Source organism: Pieris rapae, chromosome 21 (genome assembly GCF_905147795.1).
Source record: "Pieris rapae chromosome 21, ilPieRapa1.1, whole genome shotgun sequence".
Lineage (NCBI taxonomy): Eukaryota > Metazoa > Arthropoda > Insecta > Lepidoptera > Pieridae > Pieris > Pieris rapae.
In genome coordinates, this window is record NC_059529.1 from 5239191 (window position 1) to 5259348 (window position 20158).

The 20158-nt window shown below is 31.7% G+C and overlaps 1 protein-coding gene across 2 annotated transcripts in view; it reads right to left on the reverse strand.

Moving 5' to 3' along the window:
* The window catches only part of LOC110999181 (protein gustavus), an 80702-nt gene extending 62964 nt beyond the window's left edge, over positions 1 to 17738 (reverse strand). Inside the window, exon 1 of one of the 2 annotated variants that reach the window (XM_045632793.1) lies at positions 17516 to 17738. Coding sequence is in view for 1 of the 2 variants with exons in the window: in XM_045632791.1 (XP_045488747.1) it covers positions 3361 to 3386 (26 nt within the window). In the remaining variant the exon portion in view is untranslated. Of the gene's footprint in view, positions 1 to 3360; positions 3871 to 17515 lie in introns of those variants that run through there. The other variant, XM_045632791.1, reaches the window with a different exon arrangement.
* Between the last annotated feature and the right edge of the window lie 2420 nt (positions 17739 to 20158).

Genomic DNA, 20158 nt, shown 5'->3' on the forward strand with positions numbered 1-20158 from the left:
CTGCCAAGTAGTTTCGGAGCCTATTCAATTCATACAAACAAACAAAAAATCAAACCTTTCCTCTTTATAATATTAGTATAGATATATTTTTACGTGCGTACGTTTTATGATAAAAAAAATAAAAATCTGCGTTTACTGCACAAGAAGTCATGACAGAATTCACATCTAAAGTTCTAGTATGTGACTGCTAAACGAATACATCAACCAATATCGGGTTTTTCTTCTCGGTATCCCTTACTCACTCTCTTTCAATCGGTCTCAAACGCTATCTCCCTTTTCATCAACAAAACGTATGTTTTTTCCTTAGCTACTAAGCCAAGTAAAAAACCAAAGTTCGCGAGCTAGCTATTCCAAAATATAATAAAGTTTAGGCTTACTACTAAGTCAATGAACATTGGTAAATGCTACTAAAGCTATTTCATAGTACAAATTCTCGGAAGACTATAACAATTAAGTGATAATTTGCAATAGTTACAGACAGATAATTTATAACTGGTTTCCTTATTACAAAATCTCTCAAAATATTACGCAACAAAAAGAGTACTTAGAATCAATTCTATGTTTTCATATAAGGCGATGTAATACTTCAAAACTATAACAAAAAAAACATTATCTGGGTCATGTACCGCAATACAAAAAATGTACATAAATATATAGTCATGAGTGGAGGGTACGCCTATACAATATATCTTACGGCTTCAATACTTCTATAATATTTTAATTGTAAATACAGCATATGAACTATTATCGATAGTGGTCTAAGTTATTGTGTGTCCAGAATTAGCAATATTGTTCAATTATGACTTTGAATTACCAACGATAATACACTGAAAAATACACTTTAACACGTTCAAATAAAGTATATGTTACATTTTAACTTTAAAACATTCTCGCCTATGTCTGTCATGTTTCAGGTTTTCAGCTCGATTTTGAGTCCAGACACCAGACTCAAAGATCTGCGTAACTGATTATCAAACCAGTTATATATATATTTTAGAACCGAGTCTAATTAAATGATCTTTCTAAAAAAAATAGTATACTAACATTCGAAGCAGGTATTAAATCGTAAACTCTAGAATCAGGAAGGACAAGTTTTACAGTATTTTAAGTGACGTCTATTTTATTTATTGCATTGCCACAAGATCCGGCTTGCAATAATAACGATTATAGAATCACTAATTAAGTATATTGTATTATTTAAGTTACAAGGCTATATATATGTCTCTTAGGTCTCATATTATGAAGAAACCTGGAGATTAGAGTCGAGAATCAACGGTCAATCTCAATTGTTGCATTGCCTTTTTTATTAAAGTATTTTAACAAAAACACCGTTATCTTTCTTTGGAGAACAGTACATTAGTTAAAATGGACAAAAACGCAGATATATTACATAATATTTTTAAATCGATATGTTTATATAAATTTTACCTGTTCATTATTGCAATATAGACAACAAGTGTTAAACATTTCACAGTAATACACTTCCAGTGGCGACTTTCTGGACTTTATTGTTCTGATTCATTGATAATATTTCTTAATAGAAAATCAGCATTTTGTGAGACAAGTATGAATTGGGTATCGAATTGTTTCAGCCAGGAAACCACCTCTAGGTAAAGAAACCACTCGCTTAACCACATACACCGCTCAAGTATACACACACATACTTCTAAATAAAAAGGAAATATTACCATTTCTTACATGACATGCAATAATAATAATTCAGCTATTACGATCCCAAAAGTTCAAAGTAACGTTTTCGTTTTGATAACATTGACGTGATAAACGCAAGTATTATTCCATAACATGCATTTGTACTTACGTAATTGATTACTATTTTATTTTAAAGGCGAAACATCAGGCAAATATGGAGTCGGATTTCTTATAAAAAAAAAGAATTTTTTCGAAGAATTTTATATAAAAAAAAGGAATATCGAGGAGTTCGATGGAAAACATGGCAAAGAGTGGCACAGTGCAGAGAGGAATGGCGGGATTTGGAGGAGGCCTTTGCCAATAAAGGGCACACAGATGCACCAGAATTGGATTAAAATGGGAATTTGTTTAAATGTATATAAAATATATAATGTAAAATGTATCTGAATAAAGGCTATTATTATTATTGATTACTAAATAGTTTCATTACTGGGCTTGATTCTTAGATAGAACTGCTTTCATTTGATATTTTTCCAATACACGAAAGGAAAGGACACGAGTAATATTTAGCTTGATAAAAAAAAATCAGTGGCGCTACCACCTCTTTAGGTTTTGGCCTCAGATTTCTGAATCTGTTTCATGATCATTTTTCTAGGCGAGTGATCAACTACTTGCCTAGCATCTACTAGGAAAGTAGTTGATCAGCCACACACACATTGACACACGTCGTCGACTTTGTGGGTCTAAGACATGTCGGTTTCCTCACGATGTTTTCCTTCTCCGTTCGAGCGAATGTGAAATGCGCACATAGAATGAAAGTCCATTAGTGCCTAGCCAGGGATCGCACCTACGACCTCAGGTATGAGAGTCGCACGCTGAAGCCACTAGGCCAACACTGCTCGTCTAGTTTAGTTGTAATAAGACCCAGTGGCTCTAGACTAAGCCAGTTTTTGTAACTGTTTTGTGATCATTTATTTTCTAAATAGGCAAGTTGGTGATCAACCTTTTGTAACACAGGTTGTTTTTCTCAAGGTTTTCCTTTACAGCACGAGTAAGCGTTCAATGCGCACATTAAGTTTTCTTAATTAGTGCACGACCAGAGTTCGAACCTACGACTCTCAGGAACGAGTCACAATACCCAAGCTAGGGCTACATTTCTCACTTGTTACTTTGTAGGATATGGAAATATGACTTGTGTTATTGATATATTAATATTTTTTTATCCTGTCATATCATATCACTATAGCTTATAGTGACTGATTATTATCAACTACAATTGTTACCTTATACCACTTGGCTAATAGATACATTCTAAAGGAATCTTTAGACTAGCTTTAGCAAAGGTTATAATTTTTTTATATCATATCAAACATAGACTTTGAATGGATCGTATTAATCAGAACGGATGGTAAACCAAATGCTCTGAGCCTGTGTTTAAAAAGCCAATAATTTTCTATTGTTTGTTTCTCATGTTTGATTTATAATTAATGTAAACAACTATGAAGTGTTTACTTGATTTTGACTCATGATAAATTATGATATACAGCAAATATTAAGAAAGGAAGAGCACATATCAATATTAGACTAAGTCTACATAATACACAAAACAAATACTATTGAAATACATTCTGAATTAAACATTAGTTACAGTTCTAGATCGTTTCAATTACTTCTTCGGTTACGCATAAATAAAAAAAATAAAAACTATACCTAGTTAGATTAAGAGCAGCTGGCATTCCAGTCGGAACGAAAAGTCGGCAGCGTGCACATCCACTGCCCCCACACCATGTGTCCCAAGATCCAACACAAATCACCAACCGCACTCGGAACCAGTGTGTCAATGTCAACGCAGTGTCATGGTTCACAGACTCTAATTGACCCGAATACAGATAACGGTGACGCAAAACCGTTTGGCAATTTACGATATGGAACTTTCCGGCGACCAAGGATAAGTGACAGGCCAAGAAAACAAAGGGAAAGGAACTTGGTCAGTCGAATGGGGAAAAATGTGTGACACAGTTCGCGGAGATCGTGGATTTAGGGGAGCGAAATAGGGAGCGTGCAACAGGGGTCGGTATGGGGTCGATAAACTTTGAGCTAGAAAAAATTGGGGTCTGCCGAGCCAGAGATCTGGCGGGATGTGTACACGAGGGTAGATACTAGATACGCGTGACGCGTGACGGCGCGAGGCGATCGTTCGGTGCGTCGCTCCGAATTCAACTGCCGTACGCGACGCGCGTAGTCGGCTGCAGTCACTCTATGCTAGCTTCGAGCGCGTGCCGGCGTCTCGCCCCCGCTAACTGAGATAACACCCCAACGCCATAATATCTAATTTAATGGGTAAAATATCTTTTGAATACACCATCGTATTGATTATAATATGATCTGTACCGTTCTAGAATTAAAACATTAAAACGTACGCGTTGCTTTATTGTATTTTTAAAGTAATTACAAACAATTAAATAAAAGTTCAATATGACAAAACGCTGTCCTGAAAGATGTGAATTCCAGTGACCCATCGGCCTAGTATACTCCATACTCGGATATCGGCGTCACCGAACCGAATTCGATTTGTGGTTCAGAAAATCAACAAGAGGAAAATAAGCAAACGGAATGGGAATTTCATATCCATACGACGTTCAGTTTTGAAATTTGAATGTTTTAATACATCATGTAAACAAGAACAGAGGGATTAGTGAGTATTCCCTTTGATACAGACTAAGTAGTGTTATTGGGCACTTTCTTTTGTTAAATAGTTATTTGTAAATAAGGTTAGTTATTATATGTTTATTTATTATCACTTCGTTGCATTACATATAAGGAAAAAAAATATAAAACATAATTTGATGAAAAGCAACTGGCGGCCTTATCGCTTTGGAGCGATTTCTTCCAGGCAATCACTCTCACCAACCACTGTTTATAAACAAACACAAAACTATTATTATTAATTTTAAGCACAAAGAATCACAACTAATTCCTAACCGTACGACTTTCATAAGCTGAATTTTTTGTATTGAAATATATAGACATTGATTTCCTTTCAGGAGGACATCGGTTATTTTTGTATGAATTGTTTGTAGCAAGTCAGGAATGAAATATTGTAAAATATTATATTCGACGGACTAAAGCAATTTTTATTTTAGTTGCAGCCCACCCGCGACGTTCGCAGGATAAATATAAAATTTCTTACGCTTAGCACAAAGAACATCAACCGTTTTTTTAAACATTTGGCTTACTTATAATTTTTAACAATTCAATGATTTCACTTATGAATCCGTTATTTATATTTGTCAAAATGCACATAGCCGTATTGTTCAAGACGATGCCAAAAGATCCTTTTTTTTTAAATTGTCCGTCAAAAGGATAATGCTATTATACCTACGAACTGCCTCTGTGGTAAAAGTAAAAAAGTATACACTGGGTCTGAGTTTCATTCACGAAGAAACAAAAGTTTTATATTAGTGAGACTACTTGGTACATAGGAAATAAGAAAAGAATGTACCAATTCTAAGCTAACCTATAACAGCCTTTTGCGTTGAGTTGGGAGACACCATAGGTTAGTCACCTGCTTAAGCTCTCAAAAAATATTAAATATTATATATATTTATTTGGTTTTATATAAACATTTCGTTGCAGTAATGCACAAAATATTTTAAATTTTAATTAAATTCTTTTTTCGTAAAATATAATGAAAATTAACAAATCATGTCATTGAATAAATGTTGCAATCTTGCACGAAACTCTTATTTATTATGATTATTTTAATTGAATGATTATTTTTGTGTCAAGGAGCCTTTTGGAATATAAATACACCTGCACCTACTGCGTAATTTTAGTAAAAGTTTTATATCTCACATCGTGGCTCCGACTTATAATAACGCACATGGCGTCACCTTGTCATGTCATCGGTTTGATTACCATAGAATTGACGACAGAAATATGGAAGCTCAAATAAAGTAACGTGGATATAGCTACAATAACTAAGTTTTTTTTTTGTAATAGACGGCAATCGGGCAGGAGGCTTTACCTGTTGAGTTATAAGGATGTTAAGTGATACCTCCGCCCATGGACACTCACATTGCAAGAAGGCTCGTAAGTGCGTTGCCAGCCTTTCAAGAAATGGTACGCACTTTTCTTGACCCTAAGTCGAATTGTTTAGGAAATACTTCAGTGGGCAGCTGGTTTCACATAGCGGTGGTGCGCGGCAAAAACTTAGAAAACGCTCAGTGGTGTATTTTGTATATTGCCTTGACGTCCGATAATGAAACTCAGCTGCAGCATTTTCCTTCTAAGTATTGTTTCGGCCTTTTTAAATACAAAACCAACGGGTTTAATCACAGAGATGACAAGTGACGGTGGATTCTCATCGAATCTTCAGATTAAGCAAAACGCTGCCTTGGCTTTGTAACAATAGAGCTGAAGAGACGGTATTACAAGTACTGACTGACTGTCCAATGTATCGCTACTACAATACTAAACGAATGCTTTCAAATACTTCCGGCAAAAATATAGAAGCAAATATAACCTTCTTGCTTCTAAAAAAATATATAATCCGTATTCCACTCCACTGCAACTATCTAACGATACACCCTGTCTAATAAAATCAACGATCGAACGTTCGTTTCATGAAATTGAACGGGACACAAAATATTTGAACGTAAATCTAAAATTGGCTTCGAATTATTGCTTTGTTACGCGAACATTGTTAGTCTGTGCGAAGGATAAGCGTATGGTATTACATTTACAGTATTCAAACGATTTATTATTAAAAAAATATTTTTTTTATATTTCGACCAAAGAACTGGTCGGAATTGCATTATATTTTAGCATTTTAGTTAATATATATAGAAGGAATTTAATTTTTTTAGATTTTTTCTTCATTGTCAATTCAATTTCAATAAAAACTGTAATACGGCGTTTTATTATTTTTGGTATATTTTTTTAAGATACTAAGATTAAGAAGTCTGATGGAGCTAAAGACAGGTTAGTATCTTGGATAGACTTCTTACAATTAAGGATCGACAGGGATTGAGTTATTTTATTCTATACTAGTTTAATTTTCATATCTATGCCACATGTGACACATTTATTTGGATACCGTCTCTAGCGATGCGTCATAAGATTTAGGTAATTGCATTTGCAAGAGTAAACGCCTAATATAATTAATCTATAATATTTCACGACTTCAATAAGAGAAAATGACTCATACATGCAACAAAATAAGATCGAATATTGTATAAAAAAGTCAATGGAATCACGTATCGAGATTTTCCAATAACACTAATTTCTGCACTTTACATCAATAGATTACTCGCAATTTAAGTACTGATTACAGGTAAAATGACAATGTACAATGATTCGAATTTCAAAAGGAAAACGAAACAATACATTTGGGTCATGTTTGCGATTCCATTTTGTCTTTTGAATAATTTTAATGGACGGTTTTGTATGAACAGAAATTGTACAAATTACTTTTGTTCACAGTATCTTCCCATTTTTTTATATCTTTATAAAAGACAAGCTAAAATGAAGACTTATAATTTCAAATATAAAAATCTCATAATACTACGAATATCTCCTATAAAAATAATATTTGACCAATATTAGAGGTACTATTTAAAGACAGTGAATGTTTCACCGATAATATAATTTTGTATTATATTTGGAGCCGGCAACAAAATCTTTAATTCGTATCAAGTATCACAGCGAATATGGGAATTATGGTGTGGTCTGACCACAAATAACGACCACACTATTGGTATGAATTTAAATTCTACAGAATCGTTGAATTGTGCTAAACGTTTATTGCAGAGGAATTTTAACCTAGTGGTTTCAGCGTGCGTCTCTCATCCCTGAGGTTTTAGGTTCCAGCCCTAGCCACTTAAATTATGCGCACAAATAGGTAACACTCGTACTGAGGAAACATAGTGAGCAAACCGACATTACTTAGACTAGTGTTCCACAACGTGGAACCTACGTCTACAGAGGGGACAAATTGATTGCTATAGGAGAATTTAATAACAATATTTGGAGTTCGTAAACATATATAAAAATTTAATTGATTAAAAAAAAAACGTTTATTTTGGAACATAGGATCATCAACTTATACGTGGAATTCATTCAAGTTACATTATATTAAAAAAAATTACTTACAGTGCCTCCTTAAAATGTTTCTAGTAATTTCTTCCTAATCGTTTAAGTTTTTTAAATCAACTCAAATCAAAATCAATCAAAAAAATATATTTATATACAGATCACGAGTACTCCGAAATGGACTAAATATTATTAAATTAACAATATTTCTTATCTTCAATTGTACCAAGAAAATTAATTATATAAAACGATAATTTATATACAAGTCAGGCAATCTTAAACATATAAAAAGTCTAATTCTTAGAAATCAAAAACGGAAAATTACACTTCCTCACGTTTTTTGTGAAGTCCGAAAAAAAAATCGAAAACTCAAAGTAATTTATGACTGCTCAAAGTGTAGGTACAAAGTTAAATCGAATTTATGAAATATTAAAATACAATATTAATAAGGAAGTAAGAATTTTGCTAAGCAGCGTAATAAAAAACTTTGATAAAGAAGACTTCCTATATTAAAAAATTCAGTTTGACGACATGACGAACGATATTATCATGTACCTATAATACTTTAAATATACAATTCAAGTGCTTTTTGTACAAATAGATCTAAACTCAATTGATATACATATATAGTATTCAAAGACAAGAGAGACAAAGCATTTGCTTTACCATGTTTAGACTCGCTTCAGTTATCTCTAATTATTAATAATAAAACCTAATCTATATGCTTATGTGTGCGTACAGAACGAAGTATATATGAGTGACGTCTAATGTGAATCAATATAATGGAATAATTAATCATTAAATAATAATAAGCGAATTATGAGTTCGTGTTTATACTTTGAGGCTTATGATTCATTTCTTGCTGCCGTTACCAATCGTGGTAAAACCTATACCCCTACGATTTAGGAAAGCCCCGAGACTTAGAAAAAATGAAAGTGCCTCTACAATATGCATGATCGTTTATAAGTACGTTTTTTAAATATATATCATATTTTTTTTTAACATAACGTGTATAATTAAAGTATTATTGGATTTGACATTGAACAAACATAAAACAAAGTTCTAACCCAACTAAGAACTTAAAATTTATAATTAAAAAGTGGATTTAAAAAATATTTTTCAATCCAACGATTCGTGATGAAGCATAAACTTTTTCATACTATACGTCAATGAAAGCCAAATCATTTGTTAAATTTTCAAAGTTAGAATCAAAACTACATTAGGTAAGTAATTGTAATCTATTATTAATGATATGTAACATTTATTTCATTTTATGTCCATGTTCTTGAATGTTTTACGTTAACCTTTCAATATTATATAGAACCATTTTCATGAACTTCTAGTTAAGACAGCAAAATAAATACGGGGATTGTAAGGACATTTCAGATCGATGGAGGTAATAGATGAGCTTTGGAGTTCAACATTACACGATAAAATCCAGTGATTTTTTACATTTGGAATACTCTATATATACTGCAAACAAGTTAACGCCCGTATACATATATATTTTCGAACCAATTCGACTAAATAAAAAAGTATTCTAATGCTTTAAAGGCCGGCACCGCACCGCATTGAGCATTGTCTGCTTATTATACTATAATTTAGGTAAAAGATACTTGAAACTGCATTATAAGTATAGTTATATATAGAAAATTAATATTGAAATCATAGTAATTGTAAAAGTACTAATCTATACCTAAAACGTAAAAAAATTTTTTTCATCAAATGACCACTTCTTCTACACACAAAAATTACAAGAAAATGTTAATGAATAATAAATGTGATAACGGAAAAAACTTCCAAAGAGGTTTATTATCTAAGTAATAATTATGTTTACGTCAGAACTACGTTTTTACTCCAGTATCGATTCAAAATCATTTATCGATTCATATCGCTAACACAATGAACTATAAAATACACTTATGAACGTAAAAAAAATACATATTAAATTACTAATTTTATTAATTTACTACCAGTTCTCAGATCAAGGGCTTAGAAGGTAAAAGAAGAAGTGGCAATAAACTCTCCGCCACTCATTTTATTTGCTAAGTTTTTTGTTTTACACAATGTTTGATGGACAGTTTTGTCTTTGTATTACTTCTTAAATCGAATTTCAGAACGATAATAGATAATTTCAATACAGTCAACACCTCGCGAGCGGTTGGTATCCAACAGAATTCCACATTTTACACGATAGTCAAAAGAATCTATACAAACAAACACGTCGACATATACCCTTGTATTATTTACCTCCAACCTTCAAGTCCACTTACAATTTGAGTATACCGAGGTGGTATTGCGAAAGTACGCGCGTGAGACGCATACGCACGTCATCTAACCATTTGCATTGACGTTTTAAATGGATTTACATTTCCATGTTTAGTGCTATTAAGTCTAACATAAATATTGTGACGATATCTTTAAAAAATAATTATTACAGTGTCTTTACTATAACTACTGTTTGCAGAGTTTATTTGTTGAATAAGTTTTATTATTAATATAGCAGAAATTACAATAGGTGAAATTTGTCAACTTTATCAAAAAGTATAGAGTATTTAACTCATAGTAGTGTAAATCGCAAAAGAACCACAAACTACACGATATAGGCAAAGTAGAACTCGCCATTTTTATTTTTAACAACTACAATAAAGGATTAACCATTCATTACCTCAAATCATTCATCGCCAAAGCAATGTGTTGTACAATTATTAATGCACTCACCGGGAATCGACCACGATACTTCAGTAACGAAATCGCTTAGCCATAAGCCCACAAGAGAAACAAAAAATAATTATCTAGTTAATTAGGACTTAATAAACACAATTCGATTTTGGGACATCGAATGGCGGACGACAGAGCACCTGAACTGAAACTAACAACCTGATGGCAGAACGGCTGATGGTGTGAAAACCCGACAGAACCAGGCTGCGTTGTTGGGATGGAGTTGTAAAGGACCTCGAAACAAAAGGGGTAAAAATTGGACGCAAGAAGCACGAAATAAATTGCGATGGCTAAATATACTTGAAGAGGGAAAGCTCCAAAAGGTGTATAGCCATTGATGATGAATAAAACCGATTCAATAATATACCTTCAATAAAATGAATTCCTCGTCGTATCGGCGACTTTTATACTCAACAATAAGACATTATACTTCCCACTAAACAGAATTCATTGTAGCAACTAACAAGGTTGTGTACTGTGGGTGGTCCATTAGTTAGAATGTTATTATAACAAATATATAACGAGCTAAATTATAAATTTCAATATTTCTTCTTTTACTTTTTATATCCCTACATCATTAGTTCAAACCTTTAATGTAATGTCCCTTAACGGGTCTTGTATCTGTATATCATATCTTGACTGTATATCTTTCATTTTTATTTCTAGACAAGGATTAGCCTTCTTACATACATCACACAAGTCAAAATTCAAAACTCGAGTAAGTATGACTTCCGTATGTCAAACACGAATTGGATTTTGACGTGCAGGAGACATTCGTTCTTATTGCTCTGCATCAAACTGCAGGACAAGATTCCTTTCACCGTGATAATTGCACACATATAAATATAAAAAAACATTACTTTTACGTTGGGATTCAAACTCACACGTCCACACGTTTCAGTGAATATTAATAAGAGTTAGGGGAAACAGTTAACAATAATTGCATTTTGTTTATCGTGCTAATAATCCTTTTTAATATATACGTACAATTACGCTGTCAAAGTTTTAGAATTTATAGCTATGTATTTATTTATTTTTAACTACAATTCTTTCAATTCCATACATGCCTCACCCATTCTTGTGATCATATAAGGGATTAATGCAATACATACCTAAGACGACATTTTTAAGAAAATTAATTCAATATCATATAAAGATAAAGTAAATTAAATAACAGGGAATCTTATGCATGATATTGCATACATAAGGACAGACTAACGAAGAAGTCATTGCCTTTAGTAGCCATTGAGAAAAGTTATAAGAACAATGTATGTGTAAAACATTCAAGTGAAATAAAAATGAATCGCAAAATATGTTGCAAAGTGTAAAACTTGAAGGCAGCTGGATCAATCTGAGTATTTTTTCCTTCCTTGAACTCGGAGGAAGATTTACATAGAGGTAAATTCGGAAAAAGGCTTAGTAGAAGAATCATATTAAGGCGAAACGAAGTTCGCGGGGACAGCTGGTATATGTACATAAAAATGAATTTCTGTTCGTTTATCTCGTTAAAACCCGAGAAATACATCTTAAAATATTAAGTTCAGGGAAGGTTTAGGGTGGGAAACATAAATAAGAAAAATAATAAAAACAATTGAAATCTGATAAAAGTTCCTAACTGGGAAATATTTGATGTCTTTTTATAAATAAAAAATGATCACTTGATTGTCATATATTTAAAGATGCCGTCAGAAAATTGTTTTATATCTGTCGAATGAGGTTCGACCTCGTGACACAATGTACGAAGTTTACTGGAATATCTAGTATAGTATATAGTAATAAATATATTCAATTGTACCACAACTGCGTATATTAGGCAAACTTATATTATTTGTCATTTGAACGTGACTATTTATAAAATATATTTAAATGAATTGGCAGATTATATTAAATATTTAAGTTTTCAAGGTGATGCATATCATAATTTTGCGTCGACAATTTTCAGACATGTATTTACAGTGCAAAAGTCGATTATTATACGACTTTATTACGAAATACTATATATTCCGTTGAGTTATAAAAATATATTAACATACCGTATTTATGAAGAATACAAAAATCTACGAAGTGTGAGAAATAACCTCGAAAACAAGTAGCATTATTGATAGCACCAATTTAATATAATCATAGTAAATACACATTTTTGAAATGACGAAACGTCTGTATGTCACGTAGGCGGTTTGGGTGCCCCAGCTCTTGTAATTGTTGTAATTATTGTTAAAACACGTGTACGACTATCATAAATTATCGTCAATATCAAAACGACAAGAAACTATTGCGGAACGGAGCAATTGTCTACAAGTCACCTAGATACAATTGATCATTAATTGTCTGTCGACAACTTTCAAATTAATGCACTTACAAGTTTGGCTACATATCTGGGGTCATTGCGATATCTAAAAACAAGATAAATTACCAGCAAATCGATATATTTAATGTGACTAAAATATTCTAAAAAAAATTTTAAAAAACTGAGGTAACTTTTACTTATGGCTTTGTTTGTTCCTTCATATTAAATATATATTTTAATCTACCAATCAATCAATCTTACAACTGTGCTTTGTAAAACTGTACTTTATGTTGCTGTTTCAATGTGTATTCCGTTTTGGCTTTTGTGTATACTGTAATTGTTTGGTGTTTAGTGATTGGCTGTAGGAATACTTAAATAAATAAAAAAATGTTCTTTATGCTAAAATTTTCAAACAAAAGATCTAGTTAAGCTATAACTCCCTTTGGGCAAAGGAACCTCACAGACCAACGCAAATGCGACTGTTGTTTTCGAGTACTAACATCAAAAGAAAACATGAATCAAGCAATGTGCTAAATTTCTTACAGAACATATTAATTCAAGAAATTGATTATAACAAATCAAATCAAAATTAGTTAGTCATATTAATCAACTGTTATAATTCTAATTGTAAACAAACATTTTGAAGCAATTAAACTGTTTATTGGGTATATCGGGAAAATATTACAATTTACTTTGTGTACAAATGTTTTTGATGAAATTCAATTTGTTTAGTATACATACTTTACCTACCTTTGTTGTTTCAAGTCCTCTATGATAATTAAAGGCTTAATTTATTGGAAACAGAAAAACGCTTTACTGAAAGTATCCAAAATTACAAAGCTCCTTTTTAGTAATAAGCGAATTCGTTCGTTGTTCGTTCCGGTGAAAACTAGAAAACACAAATACATATTACATTCTCATTCATATTCCCGTGTCATCACAGGAATCGGAACTTGCTAGTGGCCAAATAATTTGAAATCGGATCATTTGTTTCATTTTTCTATTTGTTATTTAAACCTAAATAGTGGACAAATCTTTGTTTTTAATTTATTTTTTTATCTTCTAAATGGAACATGGTGTATTAGTTGCAGCTGCTTACAAACGTTGTGTAAAAAAAATGTTAGCGATTAAAAAGAGTGGCGGAGTTTGCCACTTCTCTTCCCTTCTACGCCCTTGATTCGAGAACTATAAAATTAGAAGCGATCAATGTATATATTTATTTTATGCCGTTCATAAGTGTACATTGTATATACATGAATAAATGATTTTTTATTTGATTTGTTTACGAATCGTAAAACAGAAACATTTTACATTACATTACTTAATACATAACAATTTATTCATCTAATAAAAATATCACATAACTAGATTCTAGAGTAAAATCATATATATTCTAAAGTATACAAAGACAACCAATTAATTACGGTTTCTGTGTAATTGATATATTATAAGCAACGTTGTCAGACAAGAATAAAGTTCAAATCATTAAGCGTTTGTTTCATATCCAATTAGGTACTACCAAAAGAAAAGACATGAATTAAAAAGGAAATATTATTATTAATTAATAGTAAGCCTACCTGTGTAGTTTGGCTGAGGAAGCTAAGCTTAAACAAGCTATTCATGACAGTTTGTTTATTAGGTCTATAAAAAAGAAAATATACATGGAACGTAGTAGGTGGTTGAGGGTTAGTTTTGCTATCAATGGAAAAGGTTAGAGGAGACCTCTGTCGACTTGCAAACAGATCTGCAGAAATCAAGCAAGATCCAAGCATAAGAATAGTTTTGTCAACCTAAGTATTATATACCCAGTTTAATATAATGAACTATGTTTATATGTGTACCTAAGTTGATCTGAATATGCTATCCGGTCAATACCGTTTACGACGACATCGTTCAAAACAACATACCGGTTATTTTGACCAATATCAAAGGTATTGACGACCAAATATGAGTAGTCCCGATGTCGTTATAACAGATTTTGACTAAATTATTATGGAGATTTTACCTACATCTGTCAAAGAATAATATATGTATATGGTTTCTATGCAAATGAAATATATTGTACATAGCCTGGTTCGCTATAATTTTTCTGTTTAATATGTTGAACTGGATGACGTTATTGCTTCGATATTAATATTTTTTAAATGAATTTTGAGAATAGGTTGAACGTCCTAGACGTAACCAAAGACTTGGTGCTGCTTGCTGGTGACCGCGTCTTGGTTCAAGGGCGTTGGGTGAATGGCACTTGTTATTTTTTTGCTTTCAAAACTTAGCCTACCAAAACCGGACTTGGCTTGTATCATGTCAACTGTTCCGAAAATCTACCCTAATATGATTATTGTTAGGAGGTTTTAAAAAACGTTGTGTCCGAGATCCCGGTAAAGCATAAGATAAAAAAATTCCGTCTTTTAATGCATCTTATCACCTATTTTTATAAGCACCGATTTCCTAATCCATTATTCTCATTAAGTTGACGATTCTTATACGTATATGTATAAGAATCGTCACAAATATTAATACAATAATACAAAATGTTAAATAAAAATATAACGCTCGTTTTCTTTATATAACGATCCATTTAGTTCGAAAAATTAGTGTATTAATGTCTTCTAAAAAGATGTAACTCAGGTATTCTGAATATAGAACGGGCTGCTGCAGAATTTCGTGTGCAAATGACAAAAACATCCACATAAAGATAAGTCACACCTGCGACGTGGAATAACTATAACTAGGTAAAAGCCTTTGTTCTTCCAAAGCAGGGCTCTACAAAAATTATCCTTTCTTTTTTGCCACTGCCCGAGCAGGTAGGCTGAATACAATAACACTGTAAGGGTAACTATGTTATGTTGGGTAGTTGTTTGAGTGTACAAACTAAAATACTTTTATATCATAGGTAATAAGGTAGGTATATAGGCATATGGTAGTAACATGATTAATTTCTAAATTTTTTGTTTGCAGGACTTTAATAAATTTTGAAAAAAAAAAAGCATTTTTATGCCTCACTGATTATTTGCTATTATTATTATTACCTTACATCTAAAACAGTTTTTGACTACATCAAAACTGCACTAGGTTTTTTGTATTGTACATATGTTTTATAGAGCCATGACAGCATGGATACCTAACTTATAATAGTGATAGCAAGGCTGTCCAAATTGGCCAGGAGGGAGTAATTTGCCATAAACAAAAGGTCGAACAATCAGGAAACACTGTATAATAATATGAGCTTATGTATAATAAAAATCTTTGAAAACAGTTATACATTTAGCAGCATATAAGTTTTCACTAAATGAAAATAAATCATTATTTTATCTTAAGAATCTACAGTAAAAAGTCATTAGACATCAAACAATGAATTTAGAAGTGTATTAAATATTCAGGGCTACTATACATACAAATTACCCCCCAAGTAATTATAAAGAAGACAAAAAAGATAATGAAATTATCAGTTAATTTTTTTTTAAATTTATAAACAAACTAAATTATGGAATAAAGTTTTTATCATAAAGTCATTCAAAGGATCATTTTGAGCAATCTCAGAGGTCATCTGTGGGTAAAGTGACTGTATCAAGGCCAGCAGCCAACTTAACAGTTTCCTTTGAGGGTTTTAATATTTAAATGCTACCTTTTGTTATGATAATGTATGTGATATATGTGTGTGTGGCTCATGTTTAGAGTTGGATTAAATTGGACTCAGTTCAAGTTTTAGAAACTTGTTGGTGCTAATTCCTTTAGTTTATATAAACCATTATGTTTACATAGAACTCAATGAGAAATAATAAAAATGAATATGCATTACATTATCCTAGGAAACAGGGTTTTATACAAGGAATTAAAGTCAGGATGTACAACATTAATGCTTCAGCTAAAAAACAATATACATATAATATTTAGTAACTAGTCTAGCTAAGTTTCTATGAGCAGAAAAATGTCTGAAAAAAAAATATTTGTATATATTAGTTACTCGGACAAATTATGTAGTTTTAAAGTAAATGTTAGTCATAAATCCATTATGTAAATATTAAATTGTAAGATTTTAATATTTAATAAAGTTTGAATTGGTATTGAACTAAAGACAGAGTCATACTGTGCATTAAATCTCTATAATCAGTAATAATAAATAAACATAAACCGCTTACTAATTAAAATCAATATTGAAATCAAATTAGCATAGAGTACATAAAAACGGACACAATACCACTAAAAGCTATTTCAGCCATAAGATGTCATTGCAAATAAGTAAATAATAATTATAACATATAATTACCTTTACCATAAGAATAAACCTGTTTAGTTTAATTATAGCCAATATACTCAAATGCATTTTATTGAATCTAGATATTTTTGAACTATAAAATATTAGTATTCAATTGCCAGATTTGTTTAAATGTTACATAGATTTTAAATTGCACCAATATATTATTTGATAGTCTTACCAAGTCCACTAATGACACACGTTCCTAAATTATTACAAAATTTTACGTTAATTACAAAATGAGTGAGTAGTTATATTTATTAAGAAATTTGCTGGGTGATAAAGAGTATAATTTTAGATATATTTATTAAAAAAATGTCGAGTTAGCACCTAACGTCTATTAAAATCTATAAAACCTTTATCTCTCGTAAAGCAAATATAAACATTAAAATTATTTATATTTCAGGTGAATCGCCGTAAAATATGATTCCAACATTTGTAGCTGTCGGATCGATTTTCAATTTTTCTTTGAAACCCAAGCGTCAGTAGAAACAATGAAACTTTTTTACCTTCGTTTTTGTGACTCCACGATGCCGCTTTAGGTTCCCAGCACGTACTACAGTTATTCACAGCACTTATCATCACAATTATATAACTAGTTTTATACCAATTCTACCATTAAAAGATAGATTATAACTTATATATTCAAATAAAACAATATTTTAACTTAAAATACACAAGCTGGATACAAGCAAGGTTTCGAACATGACACAAAACCAGTGTTGCCACATGAGGAGTAGCAATTACCTATTATGTACTTATTACACCTATACAAAAGCACTCAGCATAATATAACCGAGAAAATGTTTTACACAACCTTTAATTTTCGCATTTTATTTTATACGTGATTTGATTATTTCATTTGTGACAAATACTTACTTTTGATAATATGTTGATTTCCGATTTATAGTTATACCTCAACTATAAATCGGACATGGACACTCACATTGCCAGAGGTCTCGTAAGTACGTTTCCGGCCTTTCAAGAATTGGTACGTTCTTTTCTTGAAGTCAAATTGGTTGGACAGCTGGTTCTACATAGCCGTGGAGCGCGACAATAACTGCCTTAGAAAACGCGCAGTTGTGAAACAACGGACGTCGATAGGACACGTATTCTAAAATTTTAAATAAGAAGCTGGAATTACTAAAAATCTTTTTATACGACATTTATTTTGTTCTAAATTTTTTTCATTTGTAAAAAATAATGATTATAGGAATTAACAATAACCTGTGTTTTGGGTAGTAAAGTTTAAGATGGCAACATCAAACATAACAAATTAACGAAAAAACTAAAAGAGAACGACCGGAATACAACGCGCTTGCGTCAAAAAAATTTAAACATTGTCGGTAACGCAGTAGATTTACAGTCGGACGAATCGGTAAAACAGGCAAAGATTGGATACTTTGACAACATTTATAGAAACAGCTGATAAACAGAAGACATGATATATATATTTTAATAATATTACTATCTTCTAATATGGTATTAATACTATCTAAAAAGATACATAATTTTACCTGGTTATAAAAATAATGTACCACCTCTAAAACTACAAACGTAACTTATCTTGAAACAATTTCGGAAATCCTTTTTAGATGTCACTAAACAAAACATAGCGATAATATAAGGAAACTTGGTAGTACGTACCGTATTTGATAGATGTCGCTATTACACACAATTATATACGTGATATATTGATGTTTGATTTGAAGAAGTTGAATTTTTAGAAAATATCTGATGAGCTAAAAGTGTAAATACATTTAATTTATATTAATGCTGATTTAGAAATTATTATTTATTAAGTTCGACGAAAGATGGAGCTATCATAACCGAACGTGCTTGTCACAGCAATAATTTTAAACAACAACCATTTTTTTTGTCAATATTTTACTACATCTAATTAAAAATATAGTTTAATTTCTAAACAAAATAAACACAAAGCTTTTTAAATAGTCGACAAACAGCATTTCAATATCACTTCCACGTGTTTGTTATACTATCTTTTACGAGCTGAACAAATGCTGAAATGTTATGAAATATGAACCACATTTTATTTATGGGTGTGCTCAATTTCACGCTTAATTAACTTTGAACATCCGACACAATAAAATTTAGTTGGTGGCCAAAGTTATGGCACCTTGCATATTTAATTTAGATACCTATTAAAATACAAAAATGTTTGTTAAATATTCTTAATTTAAAATTCGAATGTTTTCATTTCATTTTTTATATTTAAACGGGTAATGACATGAAGTAGGTACATACACTTATTTAATACTGAAAAAAAAAATGTTCTCTGTTAAAGTTACCCTATTAACAGAAATATATATGTATGTCGTAATTACACAATAATTTACAATTCACGCAGCGCCTACAGTGTTATCGGAGTAGTTCTCAAGCCAAAAATCATACATAAAAACATTTCATCACAGCTTTCTTTGTGCCGAAATTTTTCGCTGACGCGTCAACCTAAGTCGGCGAAATGGCCTCGTTTTATAGGCCACGTCAAAGGACCAAAGGGCGTAAGAACGTTTGCTTCCTCGAGTGGCCTTATTAGGACCTTTGTTGAGTTACTGAGGTTTAAACGATGTCTTTGAGATAAATTGGGTCGGTGTTTGAGACTTGATCAAAGATAAATTACCTACTTTTCTACGGCTTATTAAACTGCTTAAAATGACATGAAACCTAAGAAAATCTTCGCTTCGTCCTTTGTATATAGATTACTTATACATAAAATAAATAAATAAATCGCTACAACCTTTTAAAGCCTCAGATTTCAGTATCTATTTCATGATCATTTGTTAATCTAACTCCAAGTAGGTGATCAGCCTCCTGTGCCTGACACACTTCTTGAGTCTAAAAAGCCGGTTTCCTCAAGATGTTTTCTTTCACCATCAGAGCGAATAAAACGCACATAGAAAGAAAGTCCATTGTTGCACAGCCTGGGATCGAACCTATAACCACAGGGATTAGTTGCACGCTTAAGCTAGGCCAACACAGATCCAACATTGTTACTGCAGTGTTTATTAGGTAATTAAAGAGTAATTAGTCACAGTCAGTCATAATGCGTAAACCGACCTCTTTGAGGTGGTTCGTTCAAATCTCGGTGCTCTCGTGAATTCTTCTATATGACGCATTGATAGGTCACATGA